This window comes from Watersipora subatra, chromosome 5 (assembly GCF_963576615.1).
Source record: "Watersipora subatra chromosome 5, tzWatSuba1.1, whole genome shotgun sequence".
Taxonomy (NCBI): domain Eukaryota; kingdom Metazoa; phylum Bryozoa; class Gymnolaemata; order Cheilostomatida; family Watersiporidae; genus Watersipora; species Watersipora subatra.
In genome coordinates, this window is record NC_088712.1 from 60231232 (window position 1) to 60250040 (window position 18809).

General features: G+C 36.5%; 1 protein-coding gene across 3 annotated transcripts in view; it reads right to left on the bottom strand.

Annotated features, from left to right (window-relative positions):
• Positions 1-2139: 2139 nt before the first annotated feature.
• The window catches only part of LOC137396354 (ATP-dependent RNA helicase DHX58-like), a 34096-nt gene continuing 17426 nt past the window's right edge, over positions 2140-18809 (bottom strand). For 2 of the 3 annotated variants that reach the window (XM_068082592.1, XM_068082591.1), the window contains 12 exons: positions 16213-16378; positions 14766-14861; positions 13156-13325; positions 12284-12404; positions 10955-11035; positions 9763-9936; positions 7156-7323; positions 6884-7003; positions 5390-5543; positions 4493-4617; positions 4098-4232; positions 2140-2743 (listed from right to left, as the gene is read on the bottom strand). In XM_068082592.1, coding sequence (XP_067938693.1) covers positions 2604-2743; positions 4098-4232; positions 4493-4617; positions 5390-5543; positions 6884-7003; positions 7156-7323; positions 9763-9936; positions 10955-11035; positions 12284-12404; positions 13156-13325; positions 14766-14861; positions 16213-16378 — 1650 coding nt within the window. In that variant the 3' untranslated portion in view covers positions 2140-2603. The remainder of the gene's footprint in view (positions 2744-4097; positions 4233-4492; positions 4618-5389; positions 5544-6883; positions 7004-7155; positions 7324-9762; positions 9937-10954; positions 11036-12283; positions 12405-13155; positions 13326-14765; positions 14862-16212; positions 16379-18809) is intronic. The other variant, XM_068082593.1, reaches the window with a different exon arrangement.

The window sequence follows — 18809 nt, forward strand, 5'->3', positions numbered from 1 at the left end:
TCAACTACTGTACAAGTAGTACATGTAACAAGAGACTCAACTACTGTACAAGCAGTACAGGTTACAAGAGACTCAACTACTGTACAAGTATTACAGGTAACAAGAGACTCAACTACTGTACAAGTATTACAGGTAACAAGAGACTCAACTACTGTACAAGTATTACAGGTAACAAGAGACTCAACTACTGTACAAGTATTACAGGTAACAAGAGACTCAACTACTGTACAAGTATTACAGGTAACAAGAGACTCAACTACTGTACAAGTATTACAGGTTACAAGAGACTCAACTACTGTACAAGTAGTACAGGTAACAAGAGACTCAACTACTGTACAAGTAGTACAGGTTACAGGAGACTCAACTACTGTACAAGTATTACAGGTTACAAGAGACTCAACTACTGTACAAGTAGTACATGTAACAAGAAACTCAACTACTGTACAAGTATTACAGGTTACAAGAGACTCAACTACTGTACAAGTAGTACAGGTAACAAGAGACTCGACTACTGTACAAGTAGTACAGGTAACAAGAGACTCAACTACTGTACAAGTAGTACAGGTAACAAGAGACTCAACTACTGTACAAGCGGTACAGGTTACAAGAGACTCAACTACTGTACAAGTGGTACATGTAACAAGAGACTCAACTACTGTACAAGTAGTACAGGTAACAAGAGACTCAACTACTGTACAAGTATTACAGGTAACAAGAGACTCAACTACTGTACAAGTATTACAGGTAACAAGAGACTCAACTACTGTACAAGTAGTACAGGTAACAAGAGACTCAACTACTGTACAAGCAGTACAGGTTACAAGAGACTCAACTACTGTACAAGTATTACAGGTTACAAGAGACTCAACTACTGTACAAGTATTACAGGTAACAAGAGACTCAACTACTGTACAAGTAGTACAGGTAACAAGAGACTCAACTACTGTACAAGCAGTACAGGTTACAAGAGACTCAACTACTGTACAAGTAGTACAGGTTACAAGAGACTCAACTACTGTACAAGTAGTACAGGCGACAAGAGACTCAACTACTGTACAAGTAGTACAGGTAACAAGAGACTCAACTACTGTACAAGTAGTACAGGCAACAAGAAACTTGACTACTGTACAAGAAGTACATGTAACAAGAGACTCAACTACTGCACAAGCAGTACAAGTAACAAGAGACTCGACTACTGTACAAGTAGTACAGGCAACAAAAGACTCGACTACTGTACAAGAAGTACATGTAACAAGAGACTCGACTACTGCACAAGTAGTACAGGTAACAAGAGACTCAACTACTGTACAAGTATTACAGGTAACAAAAGACTCAACTACTGTACAAGTAGTACAGGTAACAAGAGACTCAACTACTGTACAAGTATTACAGGTAACAAGAGACTCAACTACTGTACAAGTAGTACAGGTAACAAGAGACTCAACTACTGTACAAGTAGTACAGGTAACAAGAGACTCAACTACTGTACAAGTAGTACAGGTAACAAGAGACTCAACTACTGTACAAGTATTACAGGTAACAAGAGACTCAACTACTCTACAAGTATTACAGGTAACAAGAGACTCAACTACTGTACAAGTGGTACAGGTTACAAGAGACTCAACTACTGTACAAGTAGTACATGTAACAAGAGATTCAACTACTGTACAAGCAGTACAGGTTACAAGAGACTCAACTACTGTACAAGTATTACAGGTAACAAGAGACTCAACTACTGTACAAGTATTACAGGTAACAAGAGACTCAACTACTGTACAAGTGGTACAGGCAGCAAGAGACTCAACTATTGTACAAGTAGTATAGGTAACAAGAGACTCAACTACTGTACAAGTAGTACAGGTTACAAGAGACTCAACTACTGTACAAGCAGTACAGGTAACAAGAGACTCAACTACTGTACAAGTATTACAGGTAGCAAGAGACTCAACTACTGTACAAGCCGTACAGATAACAAGAGACTCAACTACTCTATAACTGGTACAGACAAGATTTCGACCATGACATACATTACATGTAATCCGCCATTCATCAGTTCTAGTTATGGGTCAGCTTTAAAGTTCTACTTAAAAACTGCAGAAGCTTTGCTTAGGCTCACTCCGCTTTCGCAATGCTGTCTCCATAAGGTTTTTATTGTGATTTAAAGCTTGTACTGTTTTCAAAACTATAAAGGTAACTGTATCTGGCATGCAAGTAGGCTAACAAAAACTAAATAAATAAACAAAAAAGCATATCTAAAATATATCAATATCACATAAATAGCGCATTAATTTATAAATTTTCAAGTAAATACAGGCAGTTAAATGAGCTCTGAGTCAAATGTATGTGTATGTTCCGTGGGAAAAACGGCTATGGCACAGCTGTATATTACTCCACAGCTTTTTCCTTCTACTCGAATATCTTACGTAATTAAATACATAATATAATAATTCATTTATATTCATAATATAATAATATAAATATAATATGTTTGAGTTTCCCCGATACAACATAAAATTGTATGAAGATGAGTTGAACATTATACAAGTGGATATGAAATTTGGTGTGAGCCTCTGACTAGTCATGGCTTTTTCATAGTCCTTTTATCAGTTTCCAGGAGATGAAGCCTCCTCTATGTTTATGGAATAACCACCTTCAATCTTCGCTCGCAGTTTTTCCTGTTTGACGTCTTCGATTCCGTAAGCTTTTGCCACATCCTCCCATTTAACAAAGTTGCCGTGGGAGCCTGTATCGGTAAAACATGACAGAGTGTTTTAGTTGCACCGCAATATAAAATAAATTTTGATAAGTTGTTTCGCAAATGACCACCGATTTAAAAATAGCCAAAAGGTATGGTTTAGTTGAAGATATCAATTAGGAACAAGGTTTATATCATTGTTCATTTTTGTTTTGGACTACCAATACTGACAGTAAAAAAACTATGTTTGAATGTTCAGTTTTATGAAGTTGATGTCTTACTAGTGCCGGACTCCACTGATTTCATATAGCACATGTTCAACAGTGAGCCAGCTGCTAGTTAAAACTTAAAATATCATAATCCCAACGATCGCAACCATTCAAGTTTCTTTAATTTTATTTCATAACAATATGTTTAAAAGCCATTTTCTTGTTTTAAAATAGAAATATTGAAAAGTTAATACAGTTTACTTTATTACAACTATGTGAAATTTGGGTGTTCTCTTCACCGGCGGTGGCCTTCACTTGGGTACTTGTGGCAATACACTGTCAGTCTCGTCACTGAGGCATGAATAGGAGCACAGCCTATCGATATGTAAATCCCTAGCATTGAGCTGGTTTATGTCAGCGATAAAAAGATAATCTTTTACAATCATAGCTCGAGACTGTTTTTCAACTTTTGAATGGAATTCAAACATTCCTCCTTCATCTACAGAGAATTGTCAAAAGGCCCTTTCCATCATCCTGACGACCATGAAAACATTTAGCAATGACTTTGCCTCTTTGATTCTCACCCCAGTTCTCCTTATTCTTTTATGGATTTCAGTGTATATACAATGTACAATACATACAAGTATGCCACCTGAACAAGATTATGTACAAGTAGTTACATGTATAGCAACTGCGAAAGTTTAGAAAAAAGTTAGTGTCCTGAATGTTAAAATTATCGCGAACACTGAAAATATGTAATTCCATTTCCCAGGTGAGCCCAAAAGGTAACCCTTGCAAACTAAGAGGGATTACTGTGCTTGTTTTAGTAATTCTAGTTTTGTCATAACTACTATTTCATATCCATATTGAATGACTATTTGATATCTTTTCAACCTCTTCTCCAGCACTCGGTGTTGCTACATGTTTCAGTAATCTACCGCAGCGGTGGTAAAGCATGTGTTGCTATTTCAAAACAATTCATTTAGCATGTTATTGAAGCAAAAGTCAAGATGATAAATCTATGGATGTCAGTCACAAACAAGACATTTTTGTAAGCAAGCATCTCAACCTTTTTATTACAGAAGTCAAGCATATCATCAGTACCATAGAGCAACCAGGAGTAGTTATTCTAATAGTAGATTTTTCTCCACATGGGTGCTGCCATTGGCAGCTATCACAGCTTTATAACTCACCAGCAATTCTAACCTTGGTGATGTCCCAAACGCCAAGCTTATGGCTTTGCTTGTTAATCTTAATTTTTATCAGTCGTCCAAGCTCAGCATTGCAGCTCGTCTCCATGCAAACGAGAACACCAACATCAGACATACCTGTGAACACGCACCATCGACATCAGACATTTCTAGAGGCATGTGTCAAAATACAATGTCAAAATGCCAAGAGGGCCACAAGAAATCACAGAATGCGTAAAAAAGACGCATCGAGCTTAGTCACCTTTAGAAAACAATGGAACAAACATATTAGAAAGTAGTCAGTCCCAGACTAATACATTGCGGGAAGGCACAGGCACTCATAAAAGAATAAGGGAAAAATTATTCACTTACCAACTAGAGGAAGACAAATGACTTACCATCTAGAGGAATACCACGATATTCCAGACCCTCAGTGACATCTACATTCTCGAGCACATACTTATCCAGTATAATGTAGTGCGCTTCCAGATATCTGTGCACATCACTCAGTTGGCCCAGCCTCCTTTAACGACATTCAACACAAATCAGATCAAGTAAGGAATTATGGGTAGGAAAGAGCTGAGCGAAGGCTTCCGCTAGAGCATAATGCTGGAGCAGATATTATTTTAAGCTGAATAAAAGATAAATAACAGATACGTAGAAGTACATAAATGCAGCAAGTATGGTTTTTTTCAACTGTGGTGGATGCCCAACAGCAAAAGCCTGTCATTGTGTGGCTCCTGTGTCTTTCAATAGAATAAAAGAGTGAGAAGTGAGGGGCGGAGAAGGAAAATTGTCAAACCGGTGGTGGTTAGGAGTAACAGAGTGAGAGGCTACACAGTAGAGAGAGAGCAGGTTGGGTGAAAGGGTGCTGGTAAGGGAATAAGGGAAATGAGATGATGGAAGTAAGGTGGTAAAAATAGGTTGGGGTGAGGGTGGAGATGAGAAGGTGTGGGTGAGAGAGCCAAGTTGACAGAAAATAAACAAAGTGAGTGATGGCGACACTTGGAATGAGTAAGCTGGTGAAAGGGTGGAGATGAGAACATGGTGTGAGAGGAAGGGGTGAGAGGAAGGGGTAAGAGGGTGGGGTAAGATGGAAGGGTGGGGTAAGATGGTAGGGTGGGGTCAGAGGGTAGGGTGGAGTCAGAGGGTAGGGTGGAGTCAGAGGGTAGGGTGGGGTAAGAGAGTGGGATGAGAGGATGGGGTGAGAGAGTAGGGTAATTTAAAAGAAATGAAAGTGACAGGAAAAAGTGCTAGTAAAGGGAGGATAGAGAAGCAAAGAAAATGGGGAATACCTGCCACACTGTTTACAGTTTATAAGCGCATTCTTTGCTTTCCCTCCTCCATTTCCACCGACATTGTTCTTCCTTTTCTTTTCGGCAAGCCGAGCTGTGTATCCTTTTAGTTGCTCAGACTCGATCTTTTTCAAAAACTCTTCCAATGGCATTTCTGTGGTGTAACAGAAGGTATGAAATGATATTATATATGATAGGTACAATTACAATAAATACTCTTAGATAATCATGATTGAATACTATTTACATTTAATACAATAATTCCATTTTATTCTATTTTATAGTAAAGCATGCCTATAGATTTTTTCGTAAATGAAAATTTGGTAATTGTGAAGATAACTTAAGAAATAAAACAGCCAGAACAAACTTGAAAAAACAAATTGAATCAGCTCAAGACAGTGCCCGAGACTTGGAGGCTGCATCTCTGAGTCACCAATGTATGGGAGTTGAAACAAGAAACCTGTTAGATGTCAGAGTGGGTTGAAATATCTAATGCAGCTTAAGAATAGATACTTGACTTCAAGGTTTACAAACATCGTACATTAAGCGAAAATGAGTAAGTGTGTGCATGGCAGCATACTGTCAGCATACTGTCAGCATGGCAGAACATGCATACCATCGCATTCCAAAATCTGAACATATTGCCTTATCCCAAACCTGCTCGTCTCTACATTTGTGTGACAGATTTCAAAATCCTGAGTAAGCTATGTCCAGAATATTTGTAGTTATCCTCTCACAAATATAGCAAACATCATTTTCTATTCCGTGACACAAACATACTCCATTCACCATCACACACTTCAGTTTTATGAATTTTTGATTACTACAACTCACAATTCTATTCTACATGTATATTAAATTCCATAATACTATTAGATTACCAACTTTTGAAACAGATTTTCAGTTCATTCAAAAAATTTTGAATTCTGTCCAATTCGACAGACACACGATTAAATTTCACCATATTGTGTGTCACTATGATGAAGCGATAAAACTTGGACAATTCATATCAATGGAGGTATAAAAACTCCCATTCATAATGGTGTGACAACTCTAATCGATAATGGTCTAACAACTTTAACCAAAAGCAGCCTGACAACTTTTATCAATTTTGGTATGAACGCTTAACAATAGAGGTCTGACAACTCCAATAAAAGGGGTCTGACAACTCCAATCCATTGTGGGCTGACAACTCCAATCAAAGTTGTTTGGACTACTATGATCAAGAGTAATTTGACAACGCCAATCAAAATGGTCTGACAACTCCAATCAAAGTGGTTTGACTACTACGATCAAGAGTGGTCTGACAACTCCAATTTATTGAGGTTTAACTGCTACAACCCATTGTGGTCTGACAACTCTAATCAATTGTGGTCTGACAACTCCAATCAAAGTGGTCTGACTACTCTGGTAAAAGGTTGTCTGATAACTTCAACAAATAGTGATGTAATCACTCCCATGTGGAGTTAGAGAATTATTAAACAGGATACTTACGTCGCAATTTCTGTAGAGCTCTCGCCATAAGAGCTTCTTTTATCTTGTTGTCTTTGTAGAGTTTAAACAGCTTATCATCAACGATGGCCACAGTTCTGCCTCCCCACTTTCTCATGCGACCTGTCATAGAGTCAGTGTACAATGGATGAGTAGCGGTGAAGACCGTGTTAATAAAAAGACTTCATCCAGCCAATAACCATGCAAGGCTTCAAAAAGCGGTGCCTTTGTACTCCATCACAGAATAAAAGGATAGACCTATAATAATTGTTCACCTGGCACTTGCACTTCTGCAATAACATCCTTCATGAACATGTATCGAATGGTGCCATTGCATTCTGGGATATCTATTCCTTCAGATAGAACGGAGGTGGCGACGAGAATGTTGAGTTCCCCAGCACGAAACTTGAGCATGACAGTCTGCGACTGTTCTTGGGTCATGCCTGCAGTGATAACGCTATGGCATAAGATTGGCATGCAAGGCAGGGTGCTTGAATTTGTTATAAGTACAGTTGGTAAGACAGTAGGAATACTTAGAATAGTATGTGAACAGCAGGTAGCCAAGAGCGACTTTCTTTTATCTGTGACTTGTTACCTGTATCTCAACAACTAGGTAGTGACTATTCTACTTTGCTATCACGACCAATTTGTGGTTATTGGTCATAAGGAAGTCCGCTTTCTAACTTCAAAGCTTTATGGTTTTTTCTTTAAAACTAAAAGCAAATTCATAGAAATAATTAATAACTGTATCACACTAATGATAGTTTTTTGTTTAACACAGTCTAGATATTCCGGCGTATGTGAAAAACGGTTTAGCATTTGCGATAGAAACTGTACTACTATTTTGAGACTAAAAGTTGTGGTTGGCGCGCTTAGCATGCAAGTGTGCCGACTTTGCTAAAGGTTTCTCACTTGTGCAAAAAGTATTCTTAATGGCGACATGTAAAAGTTTTTCTCTGCTAAAAATTGTTTGGACACTAACATCGACTAGTTCAGTAGTGCGAACAAAGAGTTGAGGTCAGAAGACGCTGTGGAAGGTATTGAATAGTCAGAAAAAGATAAAATGGGTTCAAACGGAAGCAACAATCAGAACGCAACTGGTCGAGCAAATGATACAAATATTCTTGTTTTTAAAAATGTTAATTTTCATTTCTGCGTGTAATATTAATATGGTTTGTTTATGTCACTTGTTCTTGAATATATATTTGTAGTATTTGATAAATTATTATTATATAACTCATAAGTTTACAGATTTATAGCATATTATATGATAACATTATTGGCATTATCTAAACTCAAATTTCAATGGATTGAGGCTCATAACTCATCTTCTATTGCACATAAAAAGCCATTTTTGATTACAAACAGTAGAAAACATAACAGTGAGTGCAATGAGCTTTTATGCAACATTGCTAAATATAGTTATAAAATATAAATATACCTTAAATCTAAAATAAAGTAAAAAATTGAAAGTTCCAACAAATTGCAATGCAGGCTATAAGATCATCGTAGGTTAATTGCAAGCAATATGTATCAAATGGTAGAGATATTTCTCAGCTTCCCCATGTTTAGTTTTTTAGAGATTTCCCACAAATTAGAGGTAAGTTATAGCAGATTTCTTAAATATTAAAGGGTTAATGTCGCTCAACCCAAAGGAGAGTGCAAAATATAGGCAACATTCGCTTTGCCTGTAAAAAAATTAAATTTATCTTTAGCTATTTGAAAAATACAACGCCACCCTCTAATTGAACATCACTTTTAATAAAATGGCACTTGAGAAAAGTTAAAAAATAGAGCCATAGCATTCAAATAGAAGTTTTACGGTATTTATAGAACAAGGGCTATTTGGAATTTACAGTTGTAAAGTTTCCCTTAACGTTTTTTTAAATGTATCACTTGTTAAATTTAAAACTGGCAGATGGCAGTAAAGCGCAACAAGGGCAGCTGCCACGTTACAATTGAAAGCGCCGTGGTAAGCTTGTTTAGTGGTAATGTATACCGTACTTTCACTGATACTTGATAGCGGTAATGCTGTGAAGTAACTTCAACATTTATCTGATGAAGCACCATTATTATAAGTGTTTGTTAAGACTTCATACCGTGCCGTGTATATTGCATGTATAATACTGGAGTTTTCTTTTCACATTCTATTCGACTAAGCAGCAATATGTCCATAAACTCATACTTCATGTCATTACTTGTTTATTAATATATTTTCGAGTCCTTCTATACTCTTCTCCTTCATCTAATGCTTTGCATGATTATCTGTAATTTTCATAAAGTTTTTATTTGAGAAATAGATAGAATAATTGTTTATTACATTATACTTATTTTTTTATTTTTTCATATTTTTATGGAAACAGTTAATCCAATACAAGACGGTTTTATTATACAAAGCTGTTCTCCGGATTAATTAAATTCTTATGTAGAAGTGTGACTGTTGATCTCTAGGAGTTGATCAGCTAGTAACTACCAAAAGGCAGCCCAAAAATATAATTATTAATTATATAATATAACTATTAGTTACTATTTGCACCGGTGACAAGTAGAATAAAAGCATAATTAACTGTTCTCTTACTAGAAACTGATACACTAGCAAGACATCTGTTGCAGGTGCCACTGGGTGGCCAGTATACAACTAGTAAACATTGTCATTATGCCATGAGACAATCATGACAAATCAAAAACAACCCATTATAAGGCTAGAGTAAGATTTAAAAGTCCAATAAGGATGGATCAGTTGCAACCAAACTACGCGTCTTTTTTAGGACCCAAACATGCTGAAATTTAATTGAGAACGCTTCATTAATATTTAGTAAAATATTAGCCATGATTGATTCCTGCAGAGATCAGCAATGCTGGAACAAGATAGTGATGCTTACCAAAGTCCCCAAATGAAGCCAGTCTGGACACGTATCGTTCTGATCTGTACTCAGATCCAAGGCTATTTACCCAGTTGTTAAGCATAGAAGCAACTCGGCGATATTCCACAAATATCATGACTCGAGGAGCCTCACCACTGCGACAGTTTTGTGGCGAGAGTGCCTTATCTAGCTCTATAACAAGGAAAAGCAACTCAAAATAATATAGCAAAATGTTCTAAAAAATTTTATCTATAAACTCGCTACATATAATACATAATACATGTACTTTAATTATTGAGATTGAATTTCACTTATTCGAGTATTAACAAGTAACATTGCATTAAATTCTATAAAAAAAAAGTACAGTATCACGTTTTAAATCTTTTGTTATCCAAAAATAACCTTAGGTGAAAGGTAAAAAATTTGTTCGCTGTGGTCCTATCAAGAAGGGCTTCCTTGTAAAAATCATAACATCACGCAGACTACTAAACAATCTAGACATCATCAAGCAACAGGTTGTGACTAAGCCTCCACAGTTAAACACCAGTAAAAATTTAAGGGAGTTCAAAAAAATAGAGACGTCCTATATTTATCACAGACATCCTATATTTATCACAGACATCCTATATTTATCACAGACATCCTATATTTATCACAGACATCCTATATTTATCACAGACATCCTATATTTATCACAGACATCCTATATTTATCACAGACATCCTATATTTATCACAGACATCCTATATTTATCACAGACATCCTATATTTATCACAGACTCGCCAGCGAATAGTAAAATAATCCAATCACTTTACTGATTGTAATCACCACAAATGCTAAAATATGAACCGCTTGTTAAACCTTGAGACGTCACAACAAATATCACGATAGGGAAGACATTAATAAAATATATTCAAAAAAAATTTATGCTTTTGGCTCATGCTGCCGTTTATAAATACCCAGACATTGAGATTATTTGTTTTCTAAAGACGTAAATGACCATTGTATTTAGGGATACAAATCTGTTGTCAATACAAACAAAACACTTCAAGGTGTTATTGAATGGTTCTAACACTGTTTGTTAGAATCTCAGAGATATTTGAGTATTCTATCAATTCAGGTTACATCTATGGATAAAGTAAGTCTAACAGCTAACAATCTGGCGCAAGAGAAAACAACTTCAATACAAGTGGCACAGTGTCAGCCTACCTTCCTTGAGAATCATGAGTTTCTCATTCATGTAGTCACACTCTTTAGATGCTAAGTCTTCTAGATGTTTATGCCAGACTTCTAGAGAAAAAAAAAAGCATCAATAACCAAAGAAAACTAAATTCCATAAATTCACCTTAAGAAAATGCCATGAGTTAGTAAGATCTCATCCGAAGGCAGCGCTTTAGCACAAAAATCATCAACAGCTGCAACTAATATTATGACCATTTTTTTAATTATTTTGCTACAACACTATAATTAATTCAACAGTATATTTTCAAAGTTTGAGATGCACAGATCGGCTCAGCAGGTGGATGTCACCAAAAACCTACCATGAGAGTGTGTACATACACACACTCACACCACCTGGTCTAACTGATTTCATATCTTTGACTCATACCACCTGGTCTAAGTGATTTCATCTCTGGCTCATACTACCTGGTCTGACTGATTTTAACTCTGACTCATTCTAGCTGTTCTGAGTGATTTAATCGCGGATCCATATCACCTGGTTTGATTGATTCTATCTCTAACTTATACCAGCTGGTCTGAGTGATTTAATCTCGGATCCATAGCACCTGGTTTGATTGGTTTTATCTCTAACTTATACAGCCTGGCTTGACTGATTTCATTTTTGACTCACACCACCTGGTTCGACTGATTTCATCTCTGACTCATACGACCTGGTCTGACTGATTTCATCTCTGACTCATACCACCTGGTCTGAGTGATTTCATCTCTCTGATTCATACCACCTGGTCCGACTGACTTCATCTCTGACTCATACCACCTGGTCTGACTGCTTTAATCTCTGACTCATACCACCTGGTCTGACTGATTTCATCTCTGACTCATTCCACCTGGTCTGACTGCTTTAATCTCTGACTCATACCACCTGGTCCGACTGATTTCATCTCTGACTCATACCTCCTGGTCTGAGTGATTTCATCTCTCTGATTCATATCACCTGGTCCGACTGATTTCATCTCTGGCTCATACCACCTGGTCTGACTGATTTCATCTCTGACTCATATTACCTGGTCTGAGTGATTTCATCTCTCTGATTCATACCACCTGGTCCGACTGACTTCATCTCTGACTCATACGACCTGGTCTGACTGATTTCATCTCTGACTCATACCACCTGGTCTGACTGATTTCATCTCTGACTCATACCACCTGGTCTGACTGATTTCATCTCTGACTCATACCACCTGATCTGAGTGATTTCATCCCTCGTAAAGTAGAAGAGCTGAATCATACAGCTAATCAGCCCTGACTCATAGCAAACATCTGGAATGAAGTCAACTGCTACAAGCTCCTTCCTACCTTTGTACTTTTCAGCAAACTTGTTCCCACTGAGTTCAGGTTTAAGCAACTCCTCATCCAGGTAATCCATAGCATCACGCAATGTCACTAGGTTAGCCCACTTTAAAGAATTGTGGTATGCCTGGTATAGACAAAATGTAGAAGGTTTTCATTCAAAGCAAGACTCATTGAAGCTGGTATTCCTTAGTGAAATTGTCTACCCTTGTGTAACCTATGACTAAAAGTTAGTATTTCTTCGTTCAGTCAGCATGTGTAAGAAATCTCTATTCAAACAGGTGCTGCTACAATAACTGAAAGAATGTCCACCTAAAATATTTGGCCTTTATATTTATCAAAATTTTAGTAATTTTCTCGTCTGTAAAGCGGGAAGGTGGCGACTGCCCATAAAAAAAATTTCAGTTAGAGAAGTTCATAAAATGAAATATGTATTAAGTAAAAGTAAAGTTGTCTCCATTGAAAATGTGTTGTTCTTTGCATTTTATGTAAAGAACAGCTACAATGGCATTAAATACAAGCCACAAAATTAATAGTTAAACATGATGAGAACATGATTTTACTTTCACAAATTCTTAGCCTACAGTTAAGAACTGGTTTGTTAAGGAACAAAACTTTAGAGTCCTCAACAAGTTGGTAAGTGTTACAACATATAAGTATACAGTCTTCTATGTACATACGAGTGCCCCAACATGTCAGAAACTCGAGATACAAGCTGACTTTCAAGCAGGTTTCTTCCTTGAGATACGAGTAAATTGACAAACGAGTTCAGTCCCAGAACGCATTAAGCTCATATGACTGTACTGGCAAGGTGGTGACACAAATAATAACGAGCTTCTGTGATGCTCCAAAAAAGAGAGAACCACTCAAAGCCATACCCTAAGATGCTTGATAGATATGATGCAGCCCCTGGCCTTATCATTCTGACAAGTGTCATGTAGAATAGACAGCTGCTGGCTAGCTTGAACACACTTTTGCTCAAAATTTTGTGATATCACATCTCTCTTAGGATCAAAGCGCACTTGCTGCAAGGATCGATGTGTCCTCACTAAAAGCATACTGAAAGTTGCACAACACAACGGAGGAGAACAAAACGTTTGTTACAACAGCTTTAGCTTGTTGTTAAATAAAGAAAATTTACTCGTGCATGACATGCTTTTGATTTGAAAACCTGCAGTTTGGTAATTAATTACAGACTGGTTTAGAAATTGAAACAGAATAAAATGTCAAGTCAGTGTTATGTTCATCCTGAGTAGAAATCCATATATATAAATCTCAATGTTTGTCTTTTTGACTTTTTGTACATCTAATGACCAGTTATAGCAATTACAATCTAGTAATAAAAAATCCGTATCACAGAGGATTTGATCTCATTCACAAGGCAACAAGCTAACACACTAAGCTACACAGGATACAATGAACTTGTTGGGCAGACAGTCATTATCTGGGTTAAAATACGCTTAGCGACTCTGCATTATGCGCAACGTCAGTAAAGCTTGCTCTCACGATTCTAATTGTTAAGTTTAACAACATGGATACTAACTTACTCAAATTAGCCAATGGCAACTAGATTACCTGCCACTGCTTATAAGCTGTTTTTTAATATCCGTACAACGCCAGGCATTTGGCTAATTCATAATATTTATGAGGCAGCTACATGAATTTTATATTTTATCTGTAAAAGTGAATTATAAGTGACAACAACAACAATTTTCACCAATACTTCCTTTGCTGAGTTGAGGCAACTATTAAGAAATAACAGATAGCAACCGCTTTATTTTATTGCAATAATTTTGTGCACAAAGAAATGGCTAAAATTTCACAATTGTGCCAGCATTAATTAATTATTGTTATTAGTTGCTCTGTAAACAATTTTATTGGTCAACTCAAACATATTAACACACAAATATTGCCGATGTAATCAAGTGAATTGCGTCAGCTTGCAGTGTTACCCTTTCAAAGAAATAACTGCAAAGAATTGCATTCACAAATGACCACGTAAGAGCAAGTAAATCTGTTAGTTTCGTATGTTATGATCAACTAGCAAAGATGGTTTGCTAAGTAAGCATGCAACAAGAACCTCTATCCACAAGCATTGCCCCGCTAAACACAATCCTCTGTCCTTCACCGTATCAGCCTCACATACCAAAATACCATCATTTGGTATAACTAGTTAGAGCTCTTCAAAAAGTGATTGCAGTTGTGAGCACCTGCTGACACTGGTCAAATAGGATTATTACAGTATTGAGATGGTGAGCAGCTGCAGCCATGAAAAGAACAGCAAAGCAGCTTCCACGAATCTGGTTGCACGGTTGCAATTCATGGTAGCCATATGAATATTCTTTCTATTTCTGGTCAAAAACCAATTCTGGTTGATACAAAAGTGAAACTGACCCCTGAGCTGTTAGTTTTATCCGCTGATACTACAATTATCGGAAGTTACTACTGAGTAACGATTTCATGTAAAGAACTATTGGTTTTCACTTACAATTTGCTCTCACATCTGATATGATCTCGGCCATGATTTCTTCTTTTATGTACGCCGAGAACGGGTCAGAACGGAACTGCTCCACTTTTCTGTGTTCTACAATAATTCCAGACCTCCTTACATGGTAATACCATTGACTGCTATTTTTTGTCTTTCTTCTCTTGGGTGTTAGATATTGCTAACAGCTTAAATTTCTCATTTCTTGCATCTTCTCAAACTCTTCTCAAAGTCTTAACAAACTTCTAGGCTACATTAAAAACAAATAATACTCCATGCTTCTACCTTAAAGATTCCATAGCATTCCTTAATAACTCCTACATTTTGGACATGAGTGTAATAAAAATCATCATTTCATTATACAAATTATTAATCTTTAATCTATATATGTAAATTAAAGATTTTTTATATCTTATATATACACAAGAGTTCTCAATATATACATATAAATATCAGTGTCTGTCATTCGTCTGTCCAGTTATAGCAACAAAGTCTAGGTACAAAAAAACTGCTTCGCAGAGGATTTGAACTTGCAACCTCAAGGTCCATAGACAGGCAATCTAAAATGATAGACTACATGTCCAACTGACGGCAGTGATGAATAATGAAGCACATATTTGTTACATAGATTAAAATACGCATAACGACGTTGCGCCGCACGCAACGATTACTAGCTGGCTTCACAGCAGAATGTCTGGCATTGCACAGGTAATAAAAACTGCTTATAAGCAGTTGCAAGTAATGCAGTGTAAGGGTAATGTAGTAGGTAAGGTAATGTAGGTAACAAAATGTTTATAAGCTTTTTTTATTACCCATGCAATGCAAGGCATTGAGCTAGTCATAAAATATGTCTGGCATTGCTCAATAGTCAAGATTTGCTCAGTTTAGCTGTGAGAGTAGGTCACGATAACTTCACAAAATGAAAACGCCAAGAAAAAATGAAAATTAAGAAATTCACTCGAAATATTCGAGTTATTTCAGCTATATTAATAAATCCCACTTTGTCATTGTTTGTGTCTGTCTGTTAGTCTGCACAGATACATTTCAACTTTTTTTGCCTGATTTCATCAAAACTTCACACGCATGTGCTCCATGCCTTCCAGCTCATTGCCGAAAAACATCTTGTCTTAAAACTCTGTCTGGCTCCTGAGAACCAGCCTTTTAAACACCCTGCAGGCTATCTGATTATAAATGAAAAAAATCTCAAGCAAGGTCAGGCATAGTGCTCATTGCATAATAGAAAGATAACATCAATGTCAAGGTAAATTTATTACCACTGCATTGAATGTTTTTCAGATTAAAAGCCCTGTGCATTTGCTGCTACTTTAGCCTTAGGAACTTTAAACAGCTCCCGTTACTAAGGAGCCGTTACTATGAGTAGTAAGAACATCAGAAACAGATAAGTCACCGATCATTCACCTGAACATAACTACATAGTAGTAAAGCAAACCTTCAACTGGAGGATTCCTAATAGCCTCCAGTTCTTCTTTGTATTCAACGACTTCTGACGGGTGTTGCAGCAGGTCGACCTTAGCGCACATGGAAAGAATATAGTGTACTGCTGAAAGTTCGGTCTTTGAGTCTCCCAACCCAACTGAAGCTGTCAGTCCAATCAACTGTAACAGAGGTTCACAAGCTAAAGTTTTAGAGCATGTTCTATGCTTGCAAGTGTTCTCCTTAACAAGGTCCGAAGATCTCTGAACTAAAATAAATTTTTTGTGGCACCATATGTAAAACTTTTTTTTAAGATTATTACGGACTGCTCAATAAAAGTGTATACGCATGTATATATAGACACACACATATATACAAATACACATATATACAAATACACATATACAAATACACATATATACAAATACACGCACACACACACACGCACACACACCCACTCACACATATATAGGCATATATATATATATATATATATATATATATATATATATATATATATATATATATATCTAGTGAAACTGTTGTGTGCAACCTCTACTGATGAGTGCAGTCGTTTTAACTGTACGAAACTAAATAGTAATAAAATGTTGCCAAATTTTTAGTTCTACGGTTTAATACATTTTATATATACCTATATACATACATGTATATATATATATATATACGGTATATACGGTATATATATATACGGTAAATACCTATATATACAGTATATATAAACTGTAAAACCTCTATTTGAACGCCACTTTTATTTAAATGCCACCTCTAGTAGAACGCCACTATAGAAGAAGGGTGGAAAAATACAATGCCACCCTTTAATTGAATGCCACCTTTATTTGGCTGCCACTTTGACATTTTTTGGTCTCTATGAACCCATAATAGAAAGTGATCAGTAGAAAAGTGTCCACAAAATAGTACTAATAATGACTCGGTTAAATCAATAACAATTAGTTTTTTATTGTTGCTGTAGTGGTTGCCATGAATTTAGTGACAGTGTACCTGAGAAGATCGATTGCCACAATCATCAAAACTACACACTGATTCAAAGTCACCAAGGTCTAAAATGCGTCCATTGTTTTTAGATTCGTCCATAATGTTGTTCAAGATTTTACCTGAAAACTTTGAAGCGTTTTGATGAACGATGAGAATACTGTTAAGGAACACCGTTTGACGTAATAGCAGCCATTTTATGGCAGATTTTAACTTTAAAACGTTAAAAACGTCTTTAAAAAATAAAAACCATATGACCGTTTTTTAACTCCAAAGTTTTACAGTGTTTTCTTTAATACTTTGAAAGTGACACCATCGAAATACTTAATAGCAGCACCACGTTAATATTTCATACCCTACAAGATGAAATTATTCAATGGATTTCATAATTCGCGAGTTTGCGTACTGTCAACTCCGCGAATTATTAAAATCCGCGAATAATCAGCTTTATTTTTAACACAAGGGAGAATAACTACTACCTCAAACTAAAAACTAGCCGCTAAGCAGAGTTAGTAAACGTAGCTGAGTTCCAAACTCTTTTAAAATCATTGCCGGGGCTTTCAGTTAAGCCCATTGCCAATGCATCACACTTCTTTACAAAATTATTCAAGGTTGTCACAAGTTATTCGGAATTCAGCATGGCATCATCATCAAAAAAAGCTCTTCTGCAGTTCTTTACGTTGAAAAAACTCATAACTTACCACAAGTTGTTCGTTCACCAAAGGCCTCCAAATCGATGAACATTCATGAAAACCTCTGGATGCAGCCAAAAATTTATAGCTTAGCATGATCGACATAAATATCTCAGCTAAATAGAAACCTAAACATGTGGTATACGCACTTGAAGGTTTTAATTTATTGCTAGCTGTTTTCACGGATTAATTTAGTCGCGAATGTGTTAATCTGCGCATAATTTAGTTCTCGAATATGCATGAAAAGATAATTTTCGCGAAATTTAACTCCGCAAATAATTTCATCCTGTAGGGTAATCAAAGAAGTTCCTTGTTTAACTCGGTCTGATACTTTGACGTATATGAAAAATGGTTCAGTGAAAATGCTGAGGCCAACGGCATTAATTTCACTCCACCCGAATTAGAGTAAAATATAGGCGACATTAGCATCGCTTCAGTCATAAAGGGTTAAATTTCTCTTCCAAAATTCTGACGAGCTTGTCGAAAAATACAGCTCTACCCGGTATTTGAACATCACCTCTAATTAAATGCTACTATAAGAGAAGTAGTTGAGTTACTATACGCTACTATAAGAGAAGTAGTTGAGTTACTATACGCTACTATAAGAGAAGTAGTTGAGTTACTATACGCTACTATAAGAGAAGTAGTTGAGTTACTATACGCTACTATAATTGAGAAGTAGAATGCTATGGTTTTAAAATAGAGGTTTTACGGGTTTTCTATTATGGGTTCAAGACCAAGAAATGTCAAAGTGGCAGTCAAATAAAGGTGACATTCAATTAAAGGTGGGGCTGTATGTTCCACCCTTCTTCTACAGTGGCGTTTTATTAGAGGTGGCATTCAATTAAAGGTGGGGCTGTATGTTCCACCCTTCTTCTACAGTGGCGTTTTATTAGAGGTGGCATTCAAT